The sequence below is a fragment of the Diadema setosum genome, chromosome 15 (assembly GCF_964275005.1).
Source record: "Diadema setosum chromosome 15, eeDiaSeto1, whole genome shotgun sequence".
Taxonomy (NCBI): Eukaryota; Metazoa; Echinodermata; class Echinoidea; order Diadematoida; family Diadematidae; genus Diadema; species Diadema setosum.
In genome coordinates, this window is record NC_092699.1 from 18,885,845 (window position 1) to 18,909,902 (window position 24,058).

Here is a 24,058-nt window from a genome sequence, read left to right on the forward strand (position 1 = left end):
TATATATATATATATATATACACATACATATACATGTATATATATATATACATATATTCAGTGATTGGGCAAAAAATGTTCATTACCACCTATATCACTCTTCCCTTCAGCTGCAACACCATATATGCAATATACAGTGGAATCTACTGCAACTCAAATTTTAAGCTCTCTGTACAAGCAGTATTCAAATTGTGATGTTCTTCACATATTTCTTCCATTTTTTTGTTTTATAGAGTTTACTTCAAGTTTATTAGGCTGATGATATACTTTCATGTGTTCAGCAGGAGTGAGTAAACAGCTAACTGAGCCTCACTCTTACCTATCAGAGCTCAAGTATAAGTTTGACTTGGGCCATGTTCCACTTTTGCAATGTCGTACCAGCTTTTAAGTCGGGTTCAACATCTATATACTTTGACTCAAGCAAAAATATGACTTGGCCAGCTCCAACATATGCAGAGCTGACTGTAGAAAAACTGCTACATGAACTGGTGTCTAACATTATACCATACTATTTCTGCCATATCTATCTATACTACATGTATATGTGACACCTATAATCTGTCATTTGTTAACATTCTTATTACCTCACAACACAACACACATACACAGGAGAAGACATCTTGCATAAATGCTCATAAATCACATTTTAATGTCATATCTCTCACTTTCTGATAAAAATTTGTAGTTGGATCATACATCATAACATGTGCATATTGAATAGTACACACATATATCTGACATCCTTCTTCACTTGTACTCTACAACACTGTAAAGCAAGAAATATTCACAGTATGAAATTGTCACAAATTGGAGCCGATGGCCTTTTCACAAATTGCCACTGGCATCCGATGCATTATGGTGTACATAAGAACTTTCGCATGCATTTTAATTTCGCAAATCTTGGCTTTCGTGAAATTTGTGAAATTCAAATGCATGCAAAAATGTCTGGTTTTACAGTACCTTGTCATATCGTATGCCATACACGGGACATGTCAAAACCTATGGACAGGAATTATACGGCAGAGTTCCAACATATTCATCCAAGAATGGATAAACTGTTGAATTGAATGTCCCCGGGCCCACATTGCCATGGAAATTTGCTACATATTCACCCTTAAAAATACAGCTAGAGAGTGAATGGCTCATTTGTGGGGACAAAATTAGTCTGTGTTCAAAGTTTTCATCTAAGTCACCTCACATCACAGTTTCACCTTTTTTCCACTAACACAGAAATCAAGGGGAAAACAAACTGCAGGGGAAAAAAATGCAATGTACATCTACAAATGAAAGGAGATATACACTTCTTTGAACAGATTACCTATCCACTTTAGGAACATTAGGGAATGGCGATAATCAATATTCTTGATACTTCAAATACATCGAAGATAAAACATATACAAAGATATACTTTATCAGCACATCTATCGTCTATCTGTCCATTCATGTACATTATGGATAATGTGCAGATACACTATATAATTTGTAACTGATTGGAATTACAGGAACATATAGACATATCTTCTGGTTGGCGAAAAATACATGTCTACTTTCATTGACAATATGCCTAGAAATCTCGGAAAGATTTCTTGTACTAAATCCACTGTGCACACTAAGGATACATTGTGGGAAAAAAGGGAAAAGGAAAGAGGACCACGCATTAAATAAAACCAGCTGTGAACCGACCTTCTGCTATTGTGATATCATGTGCAAAAAAGGGGTTAGTTACCCCAGAAAAGGAGCATGTCATGAAGTAGATCAAAGCCAGCAATGTTACCACAAGAAAATATATCATATGTTGCTCATCTTCCTTTTCTGATTTTTTGGTTTCAGGAGATAAGAATAAATTCAAATTTGTTATTACTATGTAACACACGGTAAATCCAATGTCTTGGGACAACAAGGACATTAAAACAGCCATCGTTGAACATCACAGGCACAATCAGCTGATCTTCACATCACAAATAAACAATCAGCAGTCATATATAATGTGCATGCTGCAAGGTGAAAGCCTAATAAATCACACTATACATTCATAACATATCAATATGCTACACAAAATGCATGTTATTACATGAATGACTCTAAAACAGTATAATCTATTTAAAGATAGATAAATGATAATCTCTGCCAATGAGAGGATTCTACTGAATTGTGACCAGATGCATTGTGTAATATGTCAATACAGTTGTATCATCCATACATGGTATAATTTGCTTCCACAATTTTCAGTGTGTCAGGCATAACGTACTATTGAAAGACAGCAATATGGGATGACAACAGCGTAGAAATAGTTTGGATGGTCACTATCTACTTTTTGAACAACCAGTTCAATATGGGCAGAAATGAGGGTTTTCTACATGGGCCATACACAACAGGAAACTGTATGGGATACTTAAGGCAGACCTTCCAACCTTCTGGGGGGTGTTTCATCAACGCTTGTCAGTGCCGACAACTGTCGGCACTGACCAATTTCAGCAAAATCCTTGGTTTTGATTGGCTGAGATGCTCTGGTCACTGACTGTTACTATGGTGATTCAAGTTGTCAGCGCCGACAAACGTTGATGAAACACCCCCCTGGACTGAGCAATATGGATGATTTGGCTCAAAAGTAGGAAAGAAAGAGCAGCTCCCATAGAAGTATGTAGTAAAATTATTATGAAAAGTAAGAAACTCCTGTTGAAAAAAAAAAAAAAGAGTGGGGAATGGTCAAAATTCAGATTCTTTCCTTAAAAATTCAGAATGGTTGGGAGGTCTGCTTACGGTCACAGAAGACAAGAACCTAACATTTGTTTCTATCAAAGCAGAGGTACACAAAAAAAGCTGAACAACTTTATTCCTATCACTGTAATAATATAGATAAAAGGAACATTCTGTCTAACATTCAATTAATAATGAACGAATAGGTGTCTCTATTATGACATACTGTATATGCCACATATCTAGTGAGTCTAATTTTTCACAAATCAGGACTTCCAGACAATTTTGCGAGTGGTTTAAATTCGTGTTCATGGAGTACAGAAATGAATGGAGAAATGTATGCATGCATGTTGCATTCATGTTTGGATCAGAGTGAATATATCTGCATGTTGTTAAATTTGCAAATAGCACCCGACTCAATCAATCTGCATTTTATTTGAATTGATGTGAATACTCAATGTGTAGGAGTGGCTGTAGCAAACACAAGAGGTGTAAACTCCTGTATCTTGATCCTTCAGCGTAGATTCTAAATGATAGGAAATATGTCAGGAATGTCCATACAATAAAATGTAACTTTTCAGTACTGCATACTACCTTACAAAAACAATCATTTTATGAAGTTTAATCAGGCTCATTTGATGTTAAAAAAAACCCAACATCTCTGTCAGTAGGCATTTACCCATGTCAGCAACAACCTAGAGCTGACACGATTTAGATATATGCTCTACTGCATATACACTCAAGTCTGTATGAGAACACTACGCCGTGCAATAAATATCACTGAAAGAAGAAAATGTTGTAAGACATGATACAGAATATGCTTTATAGGCACATTAGACTAGACAACGCCTTCTTTGAATCGACATGCAAGCAAACATGACATGATTAGATTTCACCAAAAATGTTCTGAATTATTGCTTGTAAGGTGAAAGTTTGGCCTAAATCGTGGACCAGCAACCTCTGACCTCATGACCTCAAATGTCATACCTTCACCAGTGTATGGTCAGTTAACTAAACTAAATATTATAACAATACTTCAACATTCACATGTAATTTTCAAGTTTAATCATTATGACACAAAATGCATCGACTAAAAGATAATCCACATGAAGAAGAAGATATCGCTGTACGACAGAAGCATAAAATGATAAAACATACATGTCTTTCATGCTGACTTGATGCACCGATAGTCTACACGTAGGTCTTTGTAAAAAGTCTCAATATGAGCTAGGCCTAAAGTGTCATGAGCATGAAGCAATATTTCCCCTTCAGAGTAATTCATGTCTTCATCCCTGCAAACAAATGTGATGAGCTTACAGTGAAGACAAATGATACATGTCACCAATGACTGGAATAACATGAAACTTTTAAACACCAAGGATGAGCGTTCGTTCTTCTTGTAAGGTTTTAATTTTATCTGCTACAGGCCCTTTAATAGTACACTTGGTGTGGAATTAAATAATTTGGAAAACACAAAAGCAATGACTCTGCTATGAAAACAGTGTAGTAAAAACATGCTACTCACTGTACAGACTTTTAAGTGCCCTTTCCAGTTATTTCATTTGCGAACATGTACACCAACCCTTTGTGGAACATTCAATACAATCACAAACATGTTTGCACTCTAAATTAAGAAGGCATGTAGTACATTGTATATGCAGCAGGTTGATAGATGGACACTGAATAAAGTAGTCATATCTGTATTAATAACTCATGATTTGTATGAGAGCGCTACGAGTATACAGCTGTGCTTGAGGCTCCATAAACAAATCAACAGTAAAATAATGGTGCAACATACATGTAGAAAAATAAACATGCACATTCAATGCACACAGTGCAATATTGGAGTATATTTCATGTTTATTTGTGAAGTCTGTTATCAGATGGCAGACACTGTAGCAAATTTACAAATATTATATCTACTAAAAGCAGTTAAGAACACCAACATACAATACTGGCCATGTGGCATCACCACTGGGTGTATGGGGGGGGGGGGGCAATGAACTAGATTAGGTGTCTAACAATCTCATTACAAGCAAGAAAATTTTGTGGAACACAATGATATGAGGAGCTAAGGAGCAGTTCACACGGCTTTGCGTATGCCGTCATACTGTATACACAGTTTGAGAAACTGCATCTGGAGGCCAGCAAACGTGACAGGCAAAACAAACCCACCTTACACTGAACTCACTCACTCTGATAAGCCAGTTCATAGTTAGCCCATATGCATATTTTCCAAATGATCCTTCTTTCTTCTTGGTCAGTTAGGCAATGCATTCATTTTAACAATGACATAATGCATAAAGCTTGCCTAATTTATGGAATTCATGTTCAAACAAAGAATGAACATGCATAGAGCACGTGACCAGAACCGCAAGTCCTTTTGGAAGCATCCATTTCATTGTTTTGCACTTTATGCATTACCAAAATTTTTCTATTATTAATGCCAAATATTAGTCTTTAATGACCACTTTTAATTGGCAGTCTGATACATCAACGGTTTCAAAAAGTACTTATAGTCATCAAACAAAAAGTGGTCCTACATCTGGTGTACAATAAACACACAAAACTACTTCCCAATTCATTTAAAAAGTTTCTTTATACTTGATGACACTATCTCCCACTGGTTAAACCGGAGTGATAAAATCAGGTTTGCTAAATTCTTGCATGATCTCAAGCATACAGGACAAGTTGATTTCGATTTTTTTTTAAAGTTATCATGAGATAATTAATCAATAAATAATAAGCAAACCCCTCCCTCCAGATATGCTACCTTCTGCACGAATATCTTTTCAAAAATTTTGATATAAAAACCAACATAGCAACTTCCCATTCTCATATATTACATACCCTGAAAGTAGCTCGACAATGATTAAATTTCCTACTATAACTGAACTACATTCACAAATCATTATTACATGGATTTCATTGCTGCATAAAAAAAAAAAGGCTTAGAGTCTGCATGGATATGCAACACTACTTTACAGGAAAACACATTGAAGCATATCAATAGAATGTAACACAGTTCAGCTAAGCTCCCAGAACTACCATATACTTTACGCAGAGAAAAATGAAAACAACTGTCCAAAACTGAAAATTAAAACAAAAGACAAAACCAAAATCCAGCGGAGAGAAATGTGCGAAATACCAAAAAAAAAAAAAAAAAAAAAAAAAAAAAATCCTGAAATGAGGCTTCGTTCGGTCCCATCCAGCTCCAGATTGTCGGTCAAGTCTACGTAGTCAATACTTGCTGGTCACTATCAGGTTCTTTGGCTCCCAGATTCCTACAGAAATGAGGTCACATCACTAAAGCAACATCGTCGCACAGTGCTGTCTGTCTTTTCCTCCACAAGAAAATTATGGGGGGAAATAAAGAAAAATGAAGAATGTCCACTCACATGAGTCTTTAAAGAACACTGAAAAGTACCCACAGGGAGAGGAGGCAGTCCTGCTTTTATCCAACAAAGCAGCTTTTCGTCTTGTATAGCGACTGTTGCTATGGGAGACATCCAGACATCGCTCTTCAGTACTTGGACTCCCTGTTGAGTCAGGTCCTCTGTGCAGGTTGCAAGGACAGTCAGAGAAGTGGAAACAAAGTCAGAATTTAACCACACATTCACCTACACTTAGCCCAGCAAACAGACAAAGTTCTATATGTATGTATGTTTAACTATCACACGAAAAAAACATTACATTAGAGAAAGATAGTCCCACACATGCTAAAATTTTGTATAAATACACCTGATCGTAATAAATGGCACACTATCTGTAGTCATGTTCACAGTTTGAATTGTCCAATTATCTATGAAATAATATGGCTGATGAGCATCATTCTATACCCATTTTTTGACTAATATAGAGCAAACTGCAATTTTAAGTTACTAATTTCTGCAGTTACTGTATACGCCATATATTTCGCGAGTCTAAATTTTCGCAAATTGGGAATGCCAGACGATTTTGTGAGTGGTTAAATTCGCAATTGTGGAGTCCTGTCAAAGCTGACCGAAGAAGTGTACACACGTACGTCACATTCACATCGAGATCAGAGGAAATATTTTCGCGTGTCTTTAATTTCGTGAATAGCACCCGACTTGCGAAATTCACAAAAAATAAAAACCTTACTAAATATTCGGCATATACAGCAAGTGAAACAGCTCGTCACGTTTAACAACAATTCCATTTATTACACTGCCTTGATGCTGCATCAATACATAACACAGAAATTTCCCTTTACAGCAGCTAGAAGCATCTCATTGACAACTAACAAACTTACACATCCCGAAAAGGAAGCACTTCAATTTCAACATAAGGTTTGATCAGACAATGATTTTTTTGATTTGTTATTTTTTTTTGTTGCATAACTGTGTTTTCATCAAGATTTGGAAGGATTACATCATGGGGCTAATATCTTTACAGATCCTTCTCAGAACCTGAGCTTAAGAGGTCTAGAAATATAGCTTTAGCTTTATGTTGTTAATTCAGCTGTAATATCATTTCTTCCCACTTTCTCTATTCTTCTTTTTTTTTGGGGGGGGGGGGGGGAGGAGAGAATCAATAATAAACTTTAGCCTGTCAGTTGAATTATTTCTACTACCACAAGTTCAGAAAAGACAAATAATTTTTATTGTTTCTACTAACGCACATTTATAATGGGGAAAAAAAAAAGATTTTGCATGTCATACCATATCAATCACATGTACTTGGTCACTACACAGATATAGTTGGTTTAGAACTGGACCCATCCACCACCATCTGCAGACCTGGAGCAGAGAGCAGAGAGAGAGAGAGATGGAGAAAATAAAAACAGTTAATAGACAAATAACAAAATAAAATAATAAGTACGGACATCCACCCCTCTAGGACAGTTATAAGTGTTTCAGGCATTCAGTAGATCGTGGACTAAAGTGACATGAAATGGCATCCACTTACAAATTTTATTAAAGAGAAATACGCATCAGTGCACAGTTACACTTTATCTCTACGTACTCGGTATTGGGTCTATGGAATACTGTAATAGTGGATATTTTTGCGCGACTAATTTTTCGCGCTTGGCCGTGTCCAAAGACTTTCGCATGTTTTTAATTTTGCGGAATCAAGACATGAAGTACTGGAACATATGGCATGCAAAAATATTCGCCTGCTTTTATTTTTGCGCTTGTTTAACGTTGCGCGAAATGCGCGAAAATCTCAACACCGCGAAAATTTCCACTTTTACAGTAGTCCTAATATTGTTGAGATTTCCTGACTTGTGTGCAAATAAGCAGCCTTTATCTTGGGAATATCAAATGTGGCATTTTTGCATACCTTGAGCTGTGTCACAAATACATTTGTGTTTTTTTCTTTAATTGAAACGGGTGACATAACATTAAAAATCAAACAATAAAAGCTCTAAATATATCATCATAGGACAGTTATAAACAGGTAACACAGTCAGATAAGATGTTTACCGACATCTTATGGTAATCACTTCCCTTTCACTTGATGATGCTGTATCAGCTCTCTTTTGCTTTTGATGCCTTTCATCTACTCAGAGCAAAATTTTTGAGGGAGAAAATTCCCCTTCCACATTTGAGGCTTGGATGCCGTCTGGTGCATCTGCAATTGAGTTTCCCATTCTTACTGTGAAATGAGTTCTAATCCAATCTTATGACTTGAGAGAAGGGAACAACTTTCTGAGCTTACTGCTGTGCGCTTGTGAACTCGCCCCACTCTGATCCGGCTGTGTTTGTGCGTTGTTGCTGCTGGGCAGCTGGGGGTGGGGCGCTGAAGCCACCTAATAAATTTGCTCCTTGCTGCTGGCCCTGGGAAGCACCGAATCCTGCTGGGAGATTAAAAGGAAAAAGTCTGGTAACAATCGAAAGACAACATAGGAAGCAATATGTAGGGCCCACTAACAGGCCTATGGTCTTGCCAATTGGAATACTTCACTCTACTTACTGCTCACTGAACACATCACAAACATACAGGTATGATGAATGTACACCACCTTTATGCCCTGAAAACAATTCCTTGGCTGCTCTCTTGGGCTTGGTTAAGATGAATCTATGCAATATGCATGCATTCTACATAACTATGTACACATGTACTGGTACAGGGCCCCGTTGCAAGAAAGTTGCAATCAATTGCAAATAATTGCTAGTTTTGAAACAACCATTCTGATTGGCTCAGGGTCTGCCCTATTAAGAAGACATGCATGCAACAATGATTTTGATTGGCCAGTGACAATCAGTTGCAAGTTGCGTTTAAACGCAAAGTTTCTAGCAACAGGGCCCAGGTCTGCCAACATTCCCACATCCAAATCAGGGAGATTCCACACAGCAATCAGGGAGATATCTGTGTTACATGCATTTCAATGGACGGAAATAATTCCCAAATCAGGGAGATTTTGATATTCTCTTATTCAGACATGAACAGATTTTGACATTTCAGGGAGACTCCTGCAGAATCAGGAAGACTTGGCAGCTCTGACTGGTATATGCCTGGGCAAAACGAAAGGAAGTGTACCTACTGAAAGAGCTGGCAAATTTGCTGCAAAACCCATTCCTCAAGAGGTGTGTATTCATTGTACACTGTAATTACTGCAATTACCATAGCAATCACTCTAGATTGATTGCTGGTCGTAAAACTGCATGAAAAAAAGCAATCTTTGCAATTTGTCATTGATGTAGAGTGCATCATGTAATGGGGATCTGTACCTCTGAATGGACAGCTCTAATATTGCTTTCACACATGCTACTGCCTGACCTTACAAAATGATACTGTATATTGCTTAAAGCAATAAAGCATTTTAACTACACAAGTCAAAGTCAGGTACGACATTGCTCTGGCCAGGGTAATGGGCTACCAGTGTCCTCTGAAAATAAGTCAGCTGGTTCCACAATTCTATTTGTGTCATCACAGTCTATCATCATCAAATGACACAAGAAAAGCTTGACAAGCAACACTATATAGATGATGACTGGCGGGGAAGGGAACATACCGAATGTTCCACCTAAAGGGTTTGAAATGCTATTGAGGGACTTATAGCCTCCCGAAATAGCATTTCAAACCCTGAGGGTGGAACGTTTATATGTTCCCGACAACAAAAGTCATCATCTGTTATATTATATGGGTTAGTCAAATACCATCATTATCGATTGATTTCACGCTCTGAAAGTGGCGCATTAAATCGTACACCGTACCTTATTGATATCATGATACGCTTAGCGTAAAGGTCCAGCACACGCACAACGCACTTGATCGTGCTAGCTCGGGTAGAGCCAAATTCACTGTGCACGTGGGTATTTGTTACGTGAAAATGTTTTCCCATGGGAGAACATAACAAGAATGTTCGCCCATGGGCAAACATAACGAATGTACCTGTAACATGTATTTGTTACGTGAAAATGTTTTCCCATGGGAGAACATAACAAGAATGTTCGCCCATGGGCAAACATAACGAATGTACCTCCATCACGTGACTGTGTTTAGCCAATCACTAACCGGTATTTGACTAACCCATTTAATATTATAAATTATATATCTCACTTGATGAATACTTGCTTGCGTTAGTTACATTGCTCTCACAGTGTGAGAGCTACCTGTATTGTAGGCATACGTGGCCACTACCTACACGTACGCACAACGCAATCACCGTGCTGATGATCACGATGTGTGAACTGGCTACTAGCACGATCTCTATTGACCAAATCACATTCATTTTACTTTTGTTCAGTAAATAAAACAGAAAGAGACTGCTTTTATTCAGGGTATGGTTGATATTAGTCGTCCCTCATGATCTCAACTCTACGCTATGACTCTTGGAGCAAGCTCCTAGGGTCTTAGCATGGAGTTGAGATTCCTCTGGCAACTAATATCAACCACACCCCAAAAAGCAGTTTACATCTGTATACTATGGAACGTCTCTACTCTGGTACAGTAGTAGCTCCAGGTGTATCTTACTGGCAGATGAATCATTATAAAATATTGTGGCCAGAGGGTCTGAGAGAGAGAGAGAATGTCTGCTCACCTGGTACGTTATTACTGGACTGAGGCTGTACTGGTTGTGATGGTTGGGCTGCTGCTCTGCTGGGAGGAGGAATGACTGGTACCCTTGCCCCTGCCCCTGCCGCTGCCCCTGGGGGTGGTGGTAGTAAGACAGGTGTGCCTCCAACTCCACCCCCAGATGGCTTTGGTCTTGATTTGACAGGCTTGTTCTGTTCCATACAGGGGACATGGAATGAAAGCCGACATGAAATATGTCTATCACTTGAATGTGGAGTATAAACTCGTTGAGGAAGAGTCTCAAGTATACTCGGGCAGGGGTCTATGGGAAATGCGTGTTGTAGCAAAATCAGTCTGTCTCAACGAGTTAAGGCTTCATACCTAATGTGCGGTCTACCATGCATCAACATTAACAATGGGCTGAAAAATGGTAACTTTGCAAAATCAGTTTGTCCTAACTGGGTGAAATTATCTCCCACTTCGAATACATGCATAGACATTAGTAAATCCTAAAGGTCTTGTTTACCTTTGGGAGCAGTGACTTAAAAAATGTTCAAGATGTCACTTTTGATGCATATGTGTAGGTCAGTTGTATCACAAAACATCCTACCATATAAAATGTTTGCAATAAAGCCTAAAATCTAAGGAGATATCACTATTTTTCTCATTAAACCCTAACTGTAGACGGTTTAGTCTGTAAACATTTCTATTGTTTTGTTCACATTTTGTACATTTAACAGTACTGTAAAAGTGGATATTTTCGCGCGACTAATTTTTCGCGCTAGGCCGGGTCAGAAGAGTTTTGCGTGTTTTTAATTTCGTGGAATCAAGACATCACGCACAGGAACGTATGGCAAGCAAAAATATTCGCGTGTTTTTATTTTTGCGCTAGTTTCTGGTTGCGCGAAATGCGTGAAAATTTCAACACCGCGAAAATTTCCACTTTTACAGTACTTCAGATTACAATGGTTCAAATTTTTACATTGGTTGTTTCTATCCCTAACTCACATTTTAGAACTACTTTGGAGCACTAATGCTGGATTTTTGTTTCATCTACAAATGGTAAATTATGCCTTTAAGATATAACACACAGCAGCTAACCCATTCTAGTTATCAACAGCTTGTGTACTTACTCCAATGTTGATTGTGATGGTTTGACCTTCTTTGAAGCCAAGATCCAGCTTTGGTCCTGGGTTTTTGGCAGCATCCTGCTCTTCTTTCTCTAACTCTTTCTGCTGTTTCAGTAATCTGTGTACAATACAGACAGGAAAACAAAGAAAATTTGGACATGAAGAACATGCAAATATGTACACCATACATTCATAATCAAAACAAAGGCATTAAGATAAAATTACTCTTTAACAGTAGGCTTGCTCTTTCCTTCAAGAATATAACAATTTATGAAAACAGGTATTTGAAACACATTTTGATGCATGCTGTACCAATTCCTTTTTTCTCTCTCTAATTCCAAACTTTGAGTTACAAAGGCTTGTATGGGATAAAGCACTGGCAATAAAGCTTCAATTCAGATTGACATCACAAATGAAGGCTCAACTATTCCTTTAGTATTTGGGACTAACAGACACAAAGATGCAATGTACTCACTTGAAATGGTCTTGAAGGGCTACATTGAAGTCAAAGGAATCCCCGCGATCTTGGAAACCAATACCGATGAAAGCTTTGCGACCTTTGTGTGGGAAGCACAGAAATAAGAATGTTGTGAATCATCTGTACTAATGGAGAAGAGATATGTCTTCAGAATGTGAACAAAAAGCTTCTCATACATTTTGTCAGTTATCTAAGTTTGACCAAACAAATATCATCTTGTGAGTTCATCAAATATGATAAAAGGGATACACACAATAATCATACTAAAAGGAAAGACAGGCAGGGGTTGATTTACAAACCATAATCTTGAGAGATCTAATGGTAATGACTTAGTAACAATATGAGTCTTCAAACAAAAACATATCATTGAAATGAACATGGGATTGTCAAAAGTATTTAGTCTGCTAGAATATCCAAGGATCATACCATGGCCACTAATTTATACTTCTGAATTACAATTCCTTTACATTTTTTTTTTTTTTTTTGCATGCAGTCATGTTTATCTGGCATGTATTCCTTGCACTTTAAAAAAACAAAGTAACTCACCAGAATCATCTTGTATTCTAATCACAAAGTATCGGCTTGAGTCCAGAACTGCTTCCACCTCAATTCCAGGATATGACTCAATGGGAGCTTGAGCGAACAACTCCCCTGTCACAAAGGAAGGAGACATTTACTCCCATAAGTGAGGATATTTTGACTGTCAAAATCAGCAGGATGACGTAAAAGAGAAATTCACATTTCCTTGATGCTTATGTGAGAGATTACATTTGGATTGATTAAATTCTGTGATGTGTCAGGTGCTGAGATTTGCAAACTTGTTGAAAGTGGGACCCTAGTACAAAAGCTGTAGGACAACCCTACACAATAAAAACTAACACAGTATCAGCACTTTCATGAATCAGCTAATACATCTCCCTTTAGATAAAATAGGAGATTCAACTGATCATACACTTACATACTGCATAGACAAGGCAGTGTCATTCTGCATGTACCTGGCATCAATATTGGAATGCTGTTCTGCAGCCCTACCACTCATAAACTAGAAACTAACCTGCTTTGTCTTCAAGTTTGATAAACACATTGTTTCCTTTTGTCACGATCCGCAGCCTTCCTGTCCAGTCTGGAGCATCTAACTTCCAGTCTGCTGCTCTGTTAGGGCAAAATGGAAAATATACAAGAGCTAAAGGCCTCATGAAGCAGAACAGCACTTTTTCGTTTCTCTTTTCCGTGGTGGTGGTGGTGGTGGTGGTGTGTGTATGTGTGTGTATTTCTCCTTCCTTACTTGCTAGATACAGCTGTACCTGGAAAACAAACATCTCATTGAAACGCAGGGCAGTGTCCATGAGGCATACTTTAACCCATTGAGAATGGGCTGATTTTGCTACAACACGCATTTCCCATCAGACGCTTGCCCGGGTTTACTCGAGACTTGTTCTCAACGGGTTGACATGAACATACTGCATCATTACTATATTCGCACGATTTCTGTAGAACATTAATACTCTTCTCTGCATTTCACAATGTAATTCTCTTTCTATTCAAATCTGCCACTGACTGCCATTTTGCATGGAACAATCAGACCACATCAGGTTATTCAACCAATCATGCAAAGATTAGTGACAGCTATGCATCTATAGTGAGATACTTCCCATTCACACAAAAAGTGATAAATGAATCTATTATAAGATTGTAAAGAAAACATACAGACAGGAGGAAAATGCTGTAAGAACAAAAATCAAAATTAGCAACTTTTCCAGCTTACTATTCTGACTCACTCATAGTATTTATCTAACAAACACTACAGAACAGACTTAAAAAAAAAAAAAAAAACAACTTTGAAAATTACCAATGAGTTTTATGGTGGTAAAGTTCCATGTAAATGCACTCTAAAATTCCGGAGGTTTTGTGCTTTGACACAACCTCAGTGTATAAGTTTTTGTGACAAAACTGTATCTTTTTTCAAAACAACTTTGATTATCTTTCAGCAAAAACAATTCAGTGGATACAATGTAGTGAGGGTGGAAACAATCCTCAAAACTGCCTGCTCCCTGATCAGCTACTTTGAGAACACCAAGTTCTAGTGTCAGCATGACTTTTGTCCAAAAAAAAAAAAAAAAAGTGGCATGAATCCACTGGAGCCCAACAAGCAGCCTAAATTAAAACTTCAGTGTATTTCATATTAGATGGAGCGATAAAAAGATCACTATGACTGCCAAACTCTGTGGGACCCCCCCCCCCCCCAAAAAAAAAAAAAGTAAAAGTTTATTTGTTCAAAATGCAAAAGATTTATTTTTTCCTGTAGAAAAAAAAAGGTCTGAATCAACAAAACTAGAAATACACAGTCTGAACAAGTTGAGGTTCCACCTCACTCTTATTTTTCCATCAAATAATTAGCATTGTCTGTGAAATTATCATTCATATATGGAAGAAACTTAACTTGAAAGCAAAAATAGGAAAATAAACCACTGAAGTTCCCAATCCTAATATACAATCACATTTGCAATTTACAGAACTCTGTGATGGACAGCCTCGCCCCAACAAGCACAGCACACACTCAATGAGCACTAAGCTCCCTGAATTTCATTATACTCTACTGCAATGGGCATAAATTGGTCCCCGACATTTGTACAACATACACTATCTGCCTATCATATAAAATATGTTGGTAGCATGCACGTTACTAGCATGATAAGGACAGGGTATGACCATGGTATTATAGGATTACAATGATTCCCTGTCATTAATCTATGGACTCAAGTGATATTTAGAAGGTAGATCTAAATGCAGTAGAATTCATCTCTTTGTCTGGTTCTTGTGGAATAATGTGATATTTTAGCCTCTTTCTTCACAGCACAAATTCAAACGCTTCAAGATAGCATGACATCTCCGATCCAACAAATTAAATTCCATGTGATCTAAGCTATTCACAACTAATTCATGGTTGCCTAATTGCCCATATTTGCCCAAAATGTTGATCTCTACCAAGTTCTATGCTGGCAGAAATGATGTAAAGAAGAACGAATAAATGGTTGAAAAACAAACAAACAACGACAATATATCCTACAATGAATGTGCAATGACAGATGTCTTGGTGACACATATTTTACTGATTTTTTTTTTTTTTTTTTTTTTTTTGGGGGGGGGGGATCATATCTCTATTAATGCCAGTAGTTTCATTACTTTCATACAATGTACCTAAAATAGTGCTTAGCAAACTGTGATTTACTACTTCTGGCTTTCACTTTCAGCTTTCATGTTTGCACAATTTCAGGGTTAGAAACATTGGTATATAACTGCACCCATGAAATCTGGCACAAATGCAATCTTGCATCAAATTGGTAGAAATGGTACAGAGGCAAGCAGCCTAATTTGTGACAGGGAATTTCATACCCCAGAGAATCCATTGCCACCAATATGATAATTGCACTTGGTTGGATCCCCTTGGAGGAGAGAAGTCAACATCTATGTTTCATCAGCATCTATAAGCTCATCCACAGAAAAATCAACTTAGGCCTACAGAGTGTAGATAAAAATAAAAAAGTAACTTGGTAACGACATTCCCATGATGAACAGTATGATGTCTTACCAAACTTCATCTCCACAAGCCAACTGGTAATCTCATTCTTCACATTATCCCACTAGAACGACCTCAAAAAAAAAAAAAAAAAAAAAAAAAACAACTGTGTAACTTCCAACAGCTTAGAAGTATTCAAAACCAAACAAGGAAAAGTAGAAATTACGCGGTGCGTAATATATGTCCCCGCCGGAAGTAGCATTTAGTAGCACAATGTACAATATAGGTAAAAAGATCAAGGTCAAAGGTCAAAGAAGTCAAAGGTCAAAATTTTGAAGCCCTCACCTAGTGCCATCACATAAGGCAAACGGAATCGAAATCGGGTTAGAAATGGGGAAGGAGTAGCATTTTGTAGCCAATGTACAATGTAGGTAAAAACTCAAGGTCAAAGGTCAAAGAAGTCAAAGGTCATAATTCTGTGTAGAAGTTTTGAAGCCCTCACCTAGTGCCATCACATAAAGCAAACGGAATCGAAATCGGGTTAGAAATGGCGAAGGAGTAGCATTTGGTAGTAATATGTACAATACAGGTCAAAAATCAAGGTCAGAGGTCAAAGAAGTCAAAGGTCAAAATTCTGTGTAGAAGTTTTGAAGCCCTCACCTAGTGCCATCACTTAAAGCAAACGGAATTGAAATCGGGTTACAAATGGCGAAGGAGTAGCATTTTGTAGCAAAATGTACAATATAGGTCAAAAATCAAGGTCAAAGGTCAAAGAAGTCAAAGGTCAAAATTCTGTGTAGAAGTTTTGAAGCCCTCACCTAGTGCCATCATATAAAGCAAACGGAATCAAAATCGGGTTAGAAATGGCGAAGGAGTAGCATTTTGAAGCAAAATGTACAATATAGGTCAAAGGTCAAGGTCAAAGGTCACAACTGAAATTCTGTATAGAAGTTTCAAAGCTCTCATGTAGTGCTATCATATAAAGCAAACAGAATCAAAATCGGGTTAGAAATGGCGAAGGAGTAGCATTTTGAACATTTTGATCACACACGGACGCACGGACGGACGCACGGACGGACGCACGGACGGACACACGGACACACAGACACACACACGTACGGAGCCCGTTTCATAGTCCCCTGCTCGAACTCGTTCGGCGGGGACAATTAAATGTGCAATAATTCTCAAAAGACATAGTTGATTAGTGCAACCACACTCATCAGCCCTGAGAAACCCTTCATGGAGGTCATTAGGGAAATCAACTAATCATCAACTAATCAAGTTGCCCAAAATTTGACCATAACGCCGTCCTGCTACATGTACAAACCTAGATGCTTTTGCGTTTGGTCAAATTTTGGCACAGGAGGTCGAACCTTGGTGCCTGTGTTTTACAAGGCACAAGGCACAAGGTACCCAAACAGATAACAATGGTTCAGCCTCCTGATAATGCACCAAACTGCATCAAAATTGCACAAAATATTTTCCAACATATATTTATATCAAACTAGAACTATTTACATTGTTAAACCTTATTGGATTATGGGAAAAGTGAATTTCACCTTGCTATTTAACCTTGCCTTGTCGCTAATAATATGTTGCATATTTTGAGAAACTATTCTTTCAACCAACTGCAACTGTGTGAACATTCCATAGTCATATACTGTAACATTATTAACCAAGATTGACACTTTCCATCATAATCCAATGAGTTTCAAATTCAAATGAGTGATTTGACACATGTTGCAAAGCATTTCATGCAATTTGACAAAGTTTGGTCAATCTGCTAATGCTTGGACACTAACCTGCACTCTCTAAAATCTAGTGGCTAGTGCCCATAATTCAATAATCCGACAGTATGCATCAATACTAGAATCTAGTAAGTACAGTTCGACCTCGATTATCCGGCCTCCTTTTATCCGGAAATCTCTATTATCCGGACGCGTTCACGCAGTGAAGCACTTTTTTTTTTTCATCCAAAAATTAAGCAAAAAACAGTGACTTTCATGGATCTATTTCACTAATTTCATAAGATGCGCATGATAGGTTTCTCAATATCTAATGAGGTAAAACATGTATGATTTTCACATAAAGATAAACTTCATTTTTGTGAAGAAGGGACTACAATTTTGCGCAGGCTAGCATAGATTACACCACAGTTGTGGGGTACGCTACCTGCCTACATGTAGATGCCAGTGCACTGGGACGGCAGCTTGGACAGCAGGTATATACATTAACATTGTGTCTCCCATATCCGGCCAATTCGCTTATCCGGATGAGCGCCGGTCCCGACATGGCCGGATAATCGAGGTCGAACTGTAGATATAGAGTAAAACCACTGGTCAGTTTTCAGCCACCCTCCAGAGTCTGGACACTTATCGCAAGCCAGCAAATTCTATTGTCACAGCACACGCATATCACATCATTTCACATACTGGCACAGTTGTTCAAAGCAGGAAACTCCCTTAGTATTAGCAACCTCCAAAAATCCATCCAAAATCCCAAATTTCACCATCAAAAATGCAGAATCAGCACAACTTTTCTAAAGCCCGCACAAATGTAGTCCTGTGTTAAAAATCAGGGTCGCCGAAAGAGCGTTAAAATTTAGAAATACGCCGTTCTGTTGCGAGATTTTTCGTTTATCACAAGCTCAGAGTGTGATGGTATCCTCAAAACACAAAAGAAAAACAAAGTCTCCGTACATGCCAATGCAGTGAGCCAGTGACTAAATGTACAGGGGTTGAATGCCAGTGCCAACACGCCAGAATTCGGACACCAACGTGCCCAACAATGTCCCAAATGCAACCTTACGCCAACAAGGTATGGCGCAGCATGGCGCAACATACAATGTATTTTTCAGTGGCCTTGCATGCGCATTGACATTGAACGCATTCGGACTCTGGAGAAGCCGGACAGATTCTGGTCGATTATCAAGGTGATAATTTGGGGAAATTCTGTGAAATTCTATGATGTTTTTTTACAAAATCAACATTGACGTAAAAGTAGTTTAATATATTTAACATACATTGTTATGATTTTCTATGTATCATTTGAGTAGAACAGATATTGCAGGAAAGCTTTATTGTCTGAAAACTGGGGGTTTTACTCTACACACACGTTAACTATACCAAGGAGATTCGAGAAATGGAGTCACAACAGTCTTATTCGCTTTGATCCCATGCTCGAAGCCGCCACTCAAAAATATTTGAAGTATGTGTCAAACTGGATCTGCCGCTCAGATGCGAAGACAATTGACTCGTGTCTCATTGCATAATCACCAGCCACTTTCCAAGGAAGATATGTCTTTGTGATGGTAATTACTTTTCGCTATCCCTACTTACAAACGATGGGCGGTAGACAATGGTAAAGGCACCGGGGGGAGCGAATAGAAATTGCTGAAATATTGCTGAAATAGATATCAAAATTACTTGAATGTACGTGATTGTACGCTAATCTGACACATTAATTCATAAAGAACTATACTTGAAGATGATACCATATAAGTTTCATTTTGCGGAAATAAGGAGAAAAGTGATAAAACCGGCTTTCCATGAGGGTAAAATTTTAAACACTTTCACAAAATACAGCTCAGATTTACACTTTTGCACATATTTTCGAACGGAATTGACTTTTGTTTTATATGTTTTATCATTAGGTGAAATTTCATTGCATTTGATATATAAACGAGCAGCATATACCCGATATTATGTTAGCGTTAAAAATGAATCTTCAGATTGCTCAGAAAGATGACGGCTTCAAGCATCGAACATCAAAGGCACAAATGCACCTGTGGAATTCGTTTGTCCATCCATAGAAAAATGACAGCTGATTGAATAATTATAGTCAGTTGTAACTCCATCTCTCGAACCTCCTTGACTATACTATACACAGCCCTGTTGCTGTAAACAAGTGTTGCAACTTTGCACGCTGTCTGGTCGAGCTATCTACAGTGTACATGTATGATCTAGACCCCTACACTTTTTACATTCTAGACAAGTCTCTAAAGAGAAAGATTTCGCGACACTTGTGTACTGCAACAGGGCTGTGCACAGTGATAAGTGATAAAATTCTATTTCTACAGGACTTCGAGTTTCGCTCAGACAGATGAAAATACTTGTGGCTGTTTAGTGTTGGATATTTAACGTTAGAGTGAGTTTGTGCATGTTTGCAGGCGCGGTGGAGCACCCCAATTTGCATCTCATTATCCCCTTTCCTATTTGAATTTCCAACGGGCATCCACGGCTGCCCGAAACGGTGTGCATGAAAAAGTCAAATCTTTACCTTCTCCTTGTGCCGCTATGCGTGCCGCTAGTAAACTCAAACTTCCCACAATATCTAAGTTTTTAAAAACCTTGCTTTTGGTGAAAAAATTATTAAATTTGCTGCACTAGAACTTGAGATATTAAAGCGTTTTGAAAATCACCTCTAGCAAAACTTGCTCTCTGTTTTTTTCCGACTGGACTATGGCCGGGCTCCAATGTGTCCGAATTTGGCAACATAAGTTCATCAGGCCTCAATCCATATAAATGGTGAAAATTTTCGCTTGGTTCCACCTGTACTTTTTGAGAAATCAACTTGTTTCTACAGGGTTTGGAATAGAAAATTGTACTCAGCAAAACAATTGAAAATGACGTCATTTCTTCTCCCGTAATATTAGGCATGCGTGGTACGTGAGATTCAGGATTTCGTGCTCATTGTTGGTTTGCATGTGACGCAGTCAATTTTGCTGAGTGTCGCACGGCGGTGACTGCTAAGCTGCTGCCGCGCACGCTGCATGCAGCAATGCGTTGTGTGTGCTGTGACATGCAACGCTACAGTGACGCGATTATATACATGGGACCGACCTGTACGCTTTGCGTTCGTTTCATTTTTGACATCACCTTCTGTTTTTTTCCGACTCAACCATGGCCGGGAATATTACGGTATGAAATTTATAATGCAAGCAGATAAATAAATTTCGGTGTACTTTGTTCGAATGGCGCTTTGGTTCCGCAATCACACTTCGTGAATTTTAGGATGATTTTCACGGCATATTTTTGGTAATTTTGCTCGCCAGGTTTTCGCTAAAATTTCACATTTTATCATTGTCAAATCCTTTAATATGTTATATGTGCACATTCGGACATGTTTTCAAATTCAAACTAACTCAATTTTAATCCGAAAATAGGTTTCCTGAAATTGTTATTAGCTTGAGAAGTTGTTTACTTTTTCTCAACTACGCGAGTACATGTTGTTTACTTTATGCAAATGAGGCTCGGCTGCCGATGGATTTCTGCGAGATAATTGGGGTGCTCCACCGCGCCTGTTTGGAGATCAATTGTGTGACGAGGAGGTGTGAAAGTACACAAGCTAGCACCAAGAATTCTGCATCTGTAGATTAGGGTCTATAGTAGAAAGTGTAGACCCTAACAACCATTACATCTATTTCCAGGAATAAATGCACTTACATTTGTATGCTCTCGGTAAGACAGAAAAGTCTGCACTGTCTGAAGGAATCTTTTAACATTTTTCGACTTTCCCATGAAGCCAGATGTAGTCTCTGTGGAACATGGATATCCCACTCCCAGATGACCAGATACAGACCAATCTTTCGGTCAAGCTCTCTTTAAGTTTAACTTTATCCACCAATTTAATATTCAAGTAGTGTAGACATATACTGCAATGACATAGCACAGTAATTTACTGCACGTTTCGTTTCTCACAGCATGCAAGATGCTGAACAGCTACTGTAAAGTAGTCTGCATATATGCCATAGGGTCTACCATGCACCAGTAGATCTCAGGGCTGCCAACTCTCACTCACTGAGAGTGAGACTCACTCATTTTGGTCCTTTCTCACTCTAAAACTTTATTTCATTTGCATGCATTTCTATTGATCTCACTCATTTTGACTCCTAAATTATAGCATTGGCCTATGGGAGTCTCACTCTCAACTAGTTTCCAATGTTGGCAGCCCTGCGATCTACAAGTCGACGTGCAGTGCTGCAGTCCACTTCACGTCACCTGGCGCCGCGCCGAACTGATTCGGCCGACAATGGAAACTCACACACATTTCACCAACTCCGGTCCGTCCGTTACACACACGCCCCTCTATCCTCTCTCGGGCATTGCCCAACTACTGAGGTAATTCCTTACGAATTTCCCTCACACACACCATCGACCTAACACACGTCTGGGTGTAACAGATAACGGTGGGTGGTCATTTTTTCACTCACCTATATCCTCTATTTGTTGTTCTCGGTGGAATCCGAAACACATGAACTTCAGGTTTCACACATATGACTCGTTCGTAGTCTGCCATGTTGAAGGTATCCTTGCCGAAACCGGAAGTGAATCTCAAAGAACGAAGATTATGGAGAGGCAATCCGATCCTAGTGATGAACGTACAACGTGCCGTAGCTAGCGCTGTGCATTCATCGAGCGCGCGCAACTCAAGTGCAGCGTCAAGATCGGCTAGCTTGGATGGCTGCGCACGGCGTATACCCGTACTACTAAGTACACTTCACTCGTAATCACTGCAGCTTCTGATGCTAGCATGTGTGCTCGCCCTCGGCCTCGGGCGCAGTCTGATCATATTAAAAATGATATTTTCGGATTTCAACTTATACAGCGAAACTCCTGCAATTATATGAGGCTTCTCCGCATTTTCACACCCTTCCATGATTTTCCTAAGGCACAATGTGTTTTCATGATTTTTATAGCTCCAAATTGTGTTAATTTTGATATTACACAAGCTATCAGGCAGTGGTACTGGATATTGTTCTGCATTAGATCTTGTCTTCATTTTAATCTCACTTTTCTTCACCCCCTTGAAAGAGTTTAAATATATTTCCATGTAGTAACCCACTTACTGTGGTGTATAATGTTCAAAGATCCTACATGTTCAATTACGTATAGGCCTACTGTAAACTATAGATTCTAAACATTTAGTTATAGGTCTATAGGTATTATCATAGGTCATCATTAGAGTATAAGGTATAGTATAGGTCATTACAGATAATAGCAAATGAATGTGATCCAAAATAGTGCAGCCTGATGTTGATTGCCATGTTCATCCCAACATGTCATACAACTTCATATTTAACCCAAATTCATGCTCAAATACATATACACATACACAGAAACACTGGAGAAATTAAATCTAATATCTATTCCTCTCATCACTCTCTCTCTCTCTCTCTCTCTCTTTCTTTAATATATATTTTGAATATTATATATATTATATATTTGAATTGTTACTGCACAGTTCATTTAAATCCATTGCCTTAACTTTTATGGAACCATTTTCCATCAAAGTAATTGTACATGTATTGCATTATTCGAAGATTTCATTATCACCACACATACTTTTCAGACTGATGAATTTGTGGGGATATAATGTGGTATCTGACAGTGTAGTGAATGGATCAGTGTTGTAAGAAAGCTCATGTGGATCACTTGGTGAGAAAATGCTTTGACCTACAGTGTAGGTAGAAAATCCCAAAGAACATATAGGCTATTGGTCCAATATAAACCAATATAACTTTTGTTTTCAGTGTGGAGACTGGTGCTATCGAAAACGCAAAGACTTTCTAAAGGAGTCTGTGAGCCTTGTAGGGGTAGATAGGGGACCTACAGAAATCCTGTAGGCATCAAAGGGACTAGGAGAGATCCTGTTGGAAACCTATAGATATCTAACAGGCGTCTATGGGGCCTATAAAAATCCCACAAATGTATATGTATATGACCAATATAAGTCACAGGCATTTCTATCGGATCAATAGAAATCATATAGAAATAGAATATAAATAGGAATAGAAGTAAACAAAAGAGACAATATATAGATGCGAAATAAGTTTATATCTTTTCATTATAATGATGAGAACCATGCTTTCTGCTGAAGAACAGACAAACAAAAGACATTGGCTCTTCATCAATGTATTTTATTTCAATATGAGCCTTCTCATACCATCAACAAGTGACAATAAAATCCAAGAGCTCTATGAGCTACAATGTCAGGTTGAATACCTCTTGGCTGCTTATACTTAGCTGCATAATTCTGGACAAGAGACGAGATGAACAGATCCGTATACATTGTATCCCCATGGTATATTGTCTCCAACAAACATCTAGACAAACCTCTGAATTCCTCACAAGGAACTTTGTAGTACACTGTTTAGTACTATTCTTCAAATACTCAGATTATAGAAATTTATTGTTACGACACAACCATTACAAGACAAAAATTCACTGACATTCACCAACACTATCAAAGACA

The 24,058-nt window shown here is 38.3% G+C and overlaps 1 protein-coding gene across 1 annotated transcript; it reads right to left on the reverse strand.

Moving 5' to 3' along the window:
* Positions 1–7,379: 7,379 nt before the first annotated feature.
* On the reverse strand, positions 7,380–22,113 carry LOC140238918 (adaptin ear-binding coat-associated protein 1-like). The gene is made up of 8 exons (XM_072318816.1): positions 22,017–22,113; positions 13,343–13,440; positions 12,835–12,939; positions 12,286–12,367; positions 11,814–11,928; positions 10,706–10,892; positions 8,380–8,518; positions 7,380–7,457 (listed from the first exon to the last, which is right to left on the reverse strand). Exons 1-8 carry the CDS (start codon positions 22,100–22,102, stop codon positions 7,424–7,426), a joined length of 846 nt encoding a protein of 281 aa, XP_072174917.1. The 5' UTR covers positions 22,103–22,113; the 3' UTR covers positions 7,380–7,423.
* Positions 22,114–24,058: the final 1,945 nt, after the last annotated feature.

What these genes read in the sequence shown, in the direction of transcription:
- LOC140238918 (XM_072318816.1), bottom strand. Translation starts at nt 22,102, where the DNA reads ATGGCAGACTACGAACGAGTCATATGTGTGAAACCTGAAGTTCATGTG. An exon ending in CCATCACAATCAACATTGGA is followed by an intron (nt 10,893 to 11,813) that starts GTAAGTACACAA and finishes TGTATGGAACAG; the next exon opens with AACAAGCCTGTCAAATCAAG. An exon ending in GAGTTCACAAGCGCACAGCA is followed by an intron (nt 7,458 to 8,379) that starts GTAAGCTCAGAA and finishes TCTCTGCTCCAG; the next exon opens with GTCTGCAGATGGTGGTGGAT.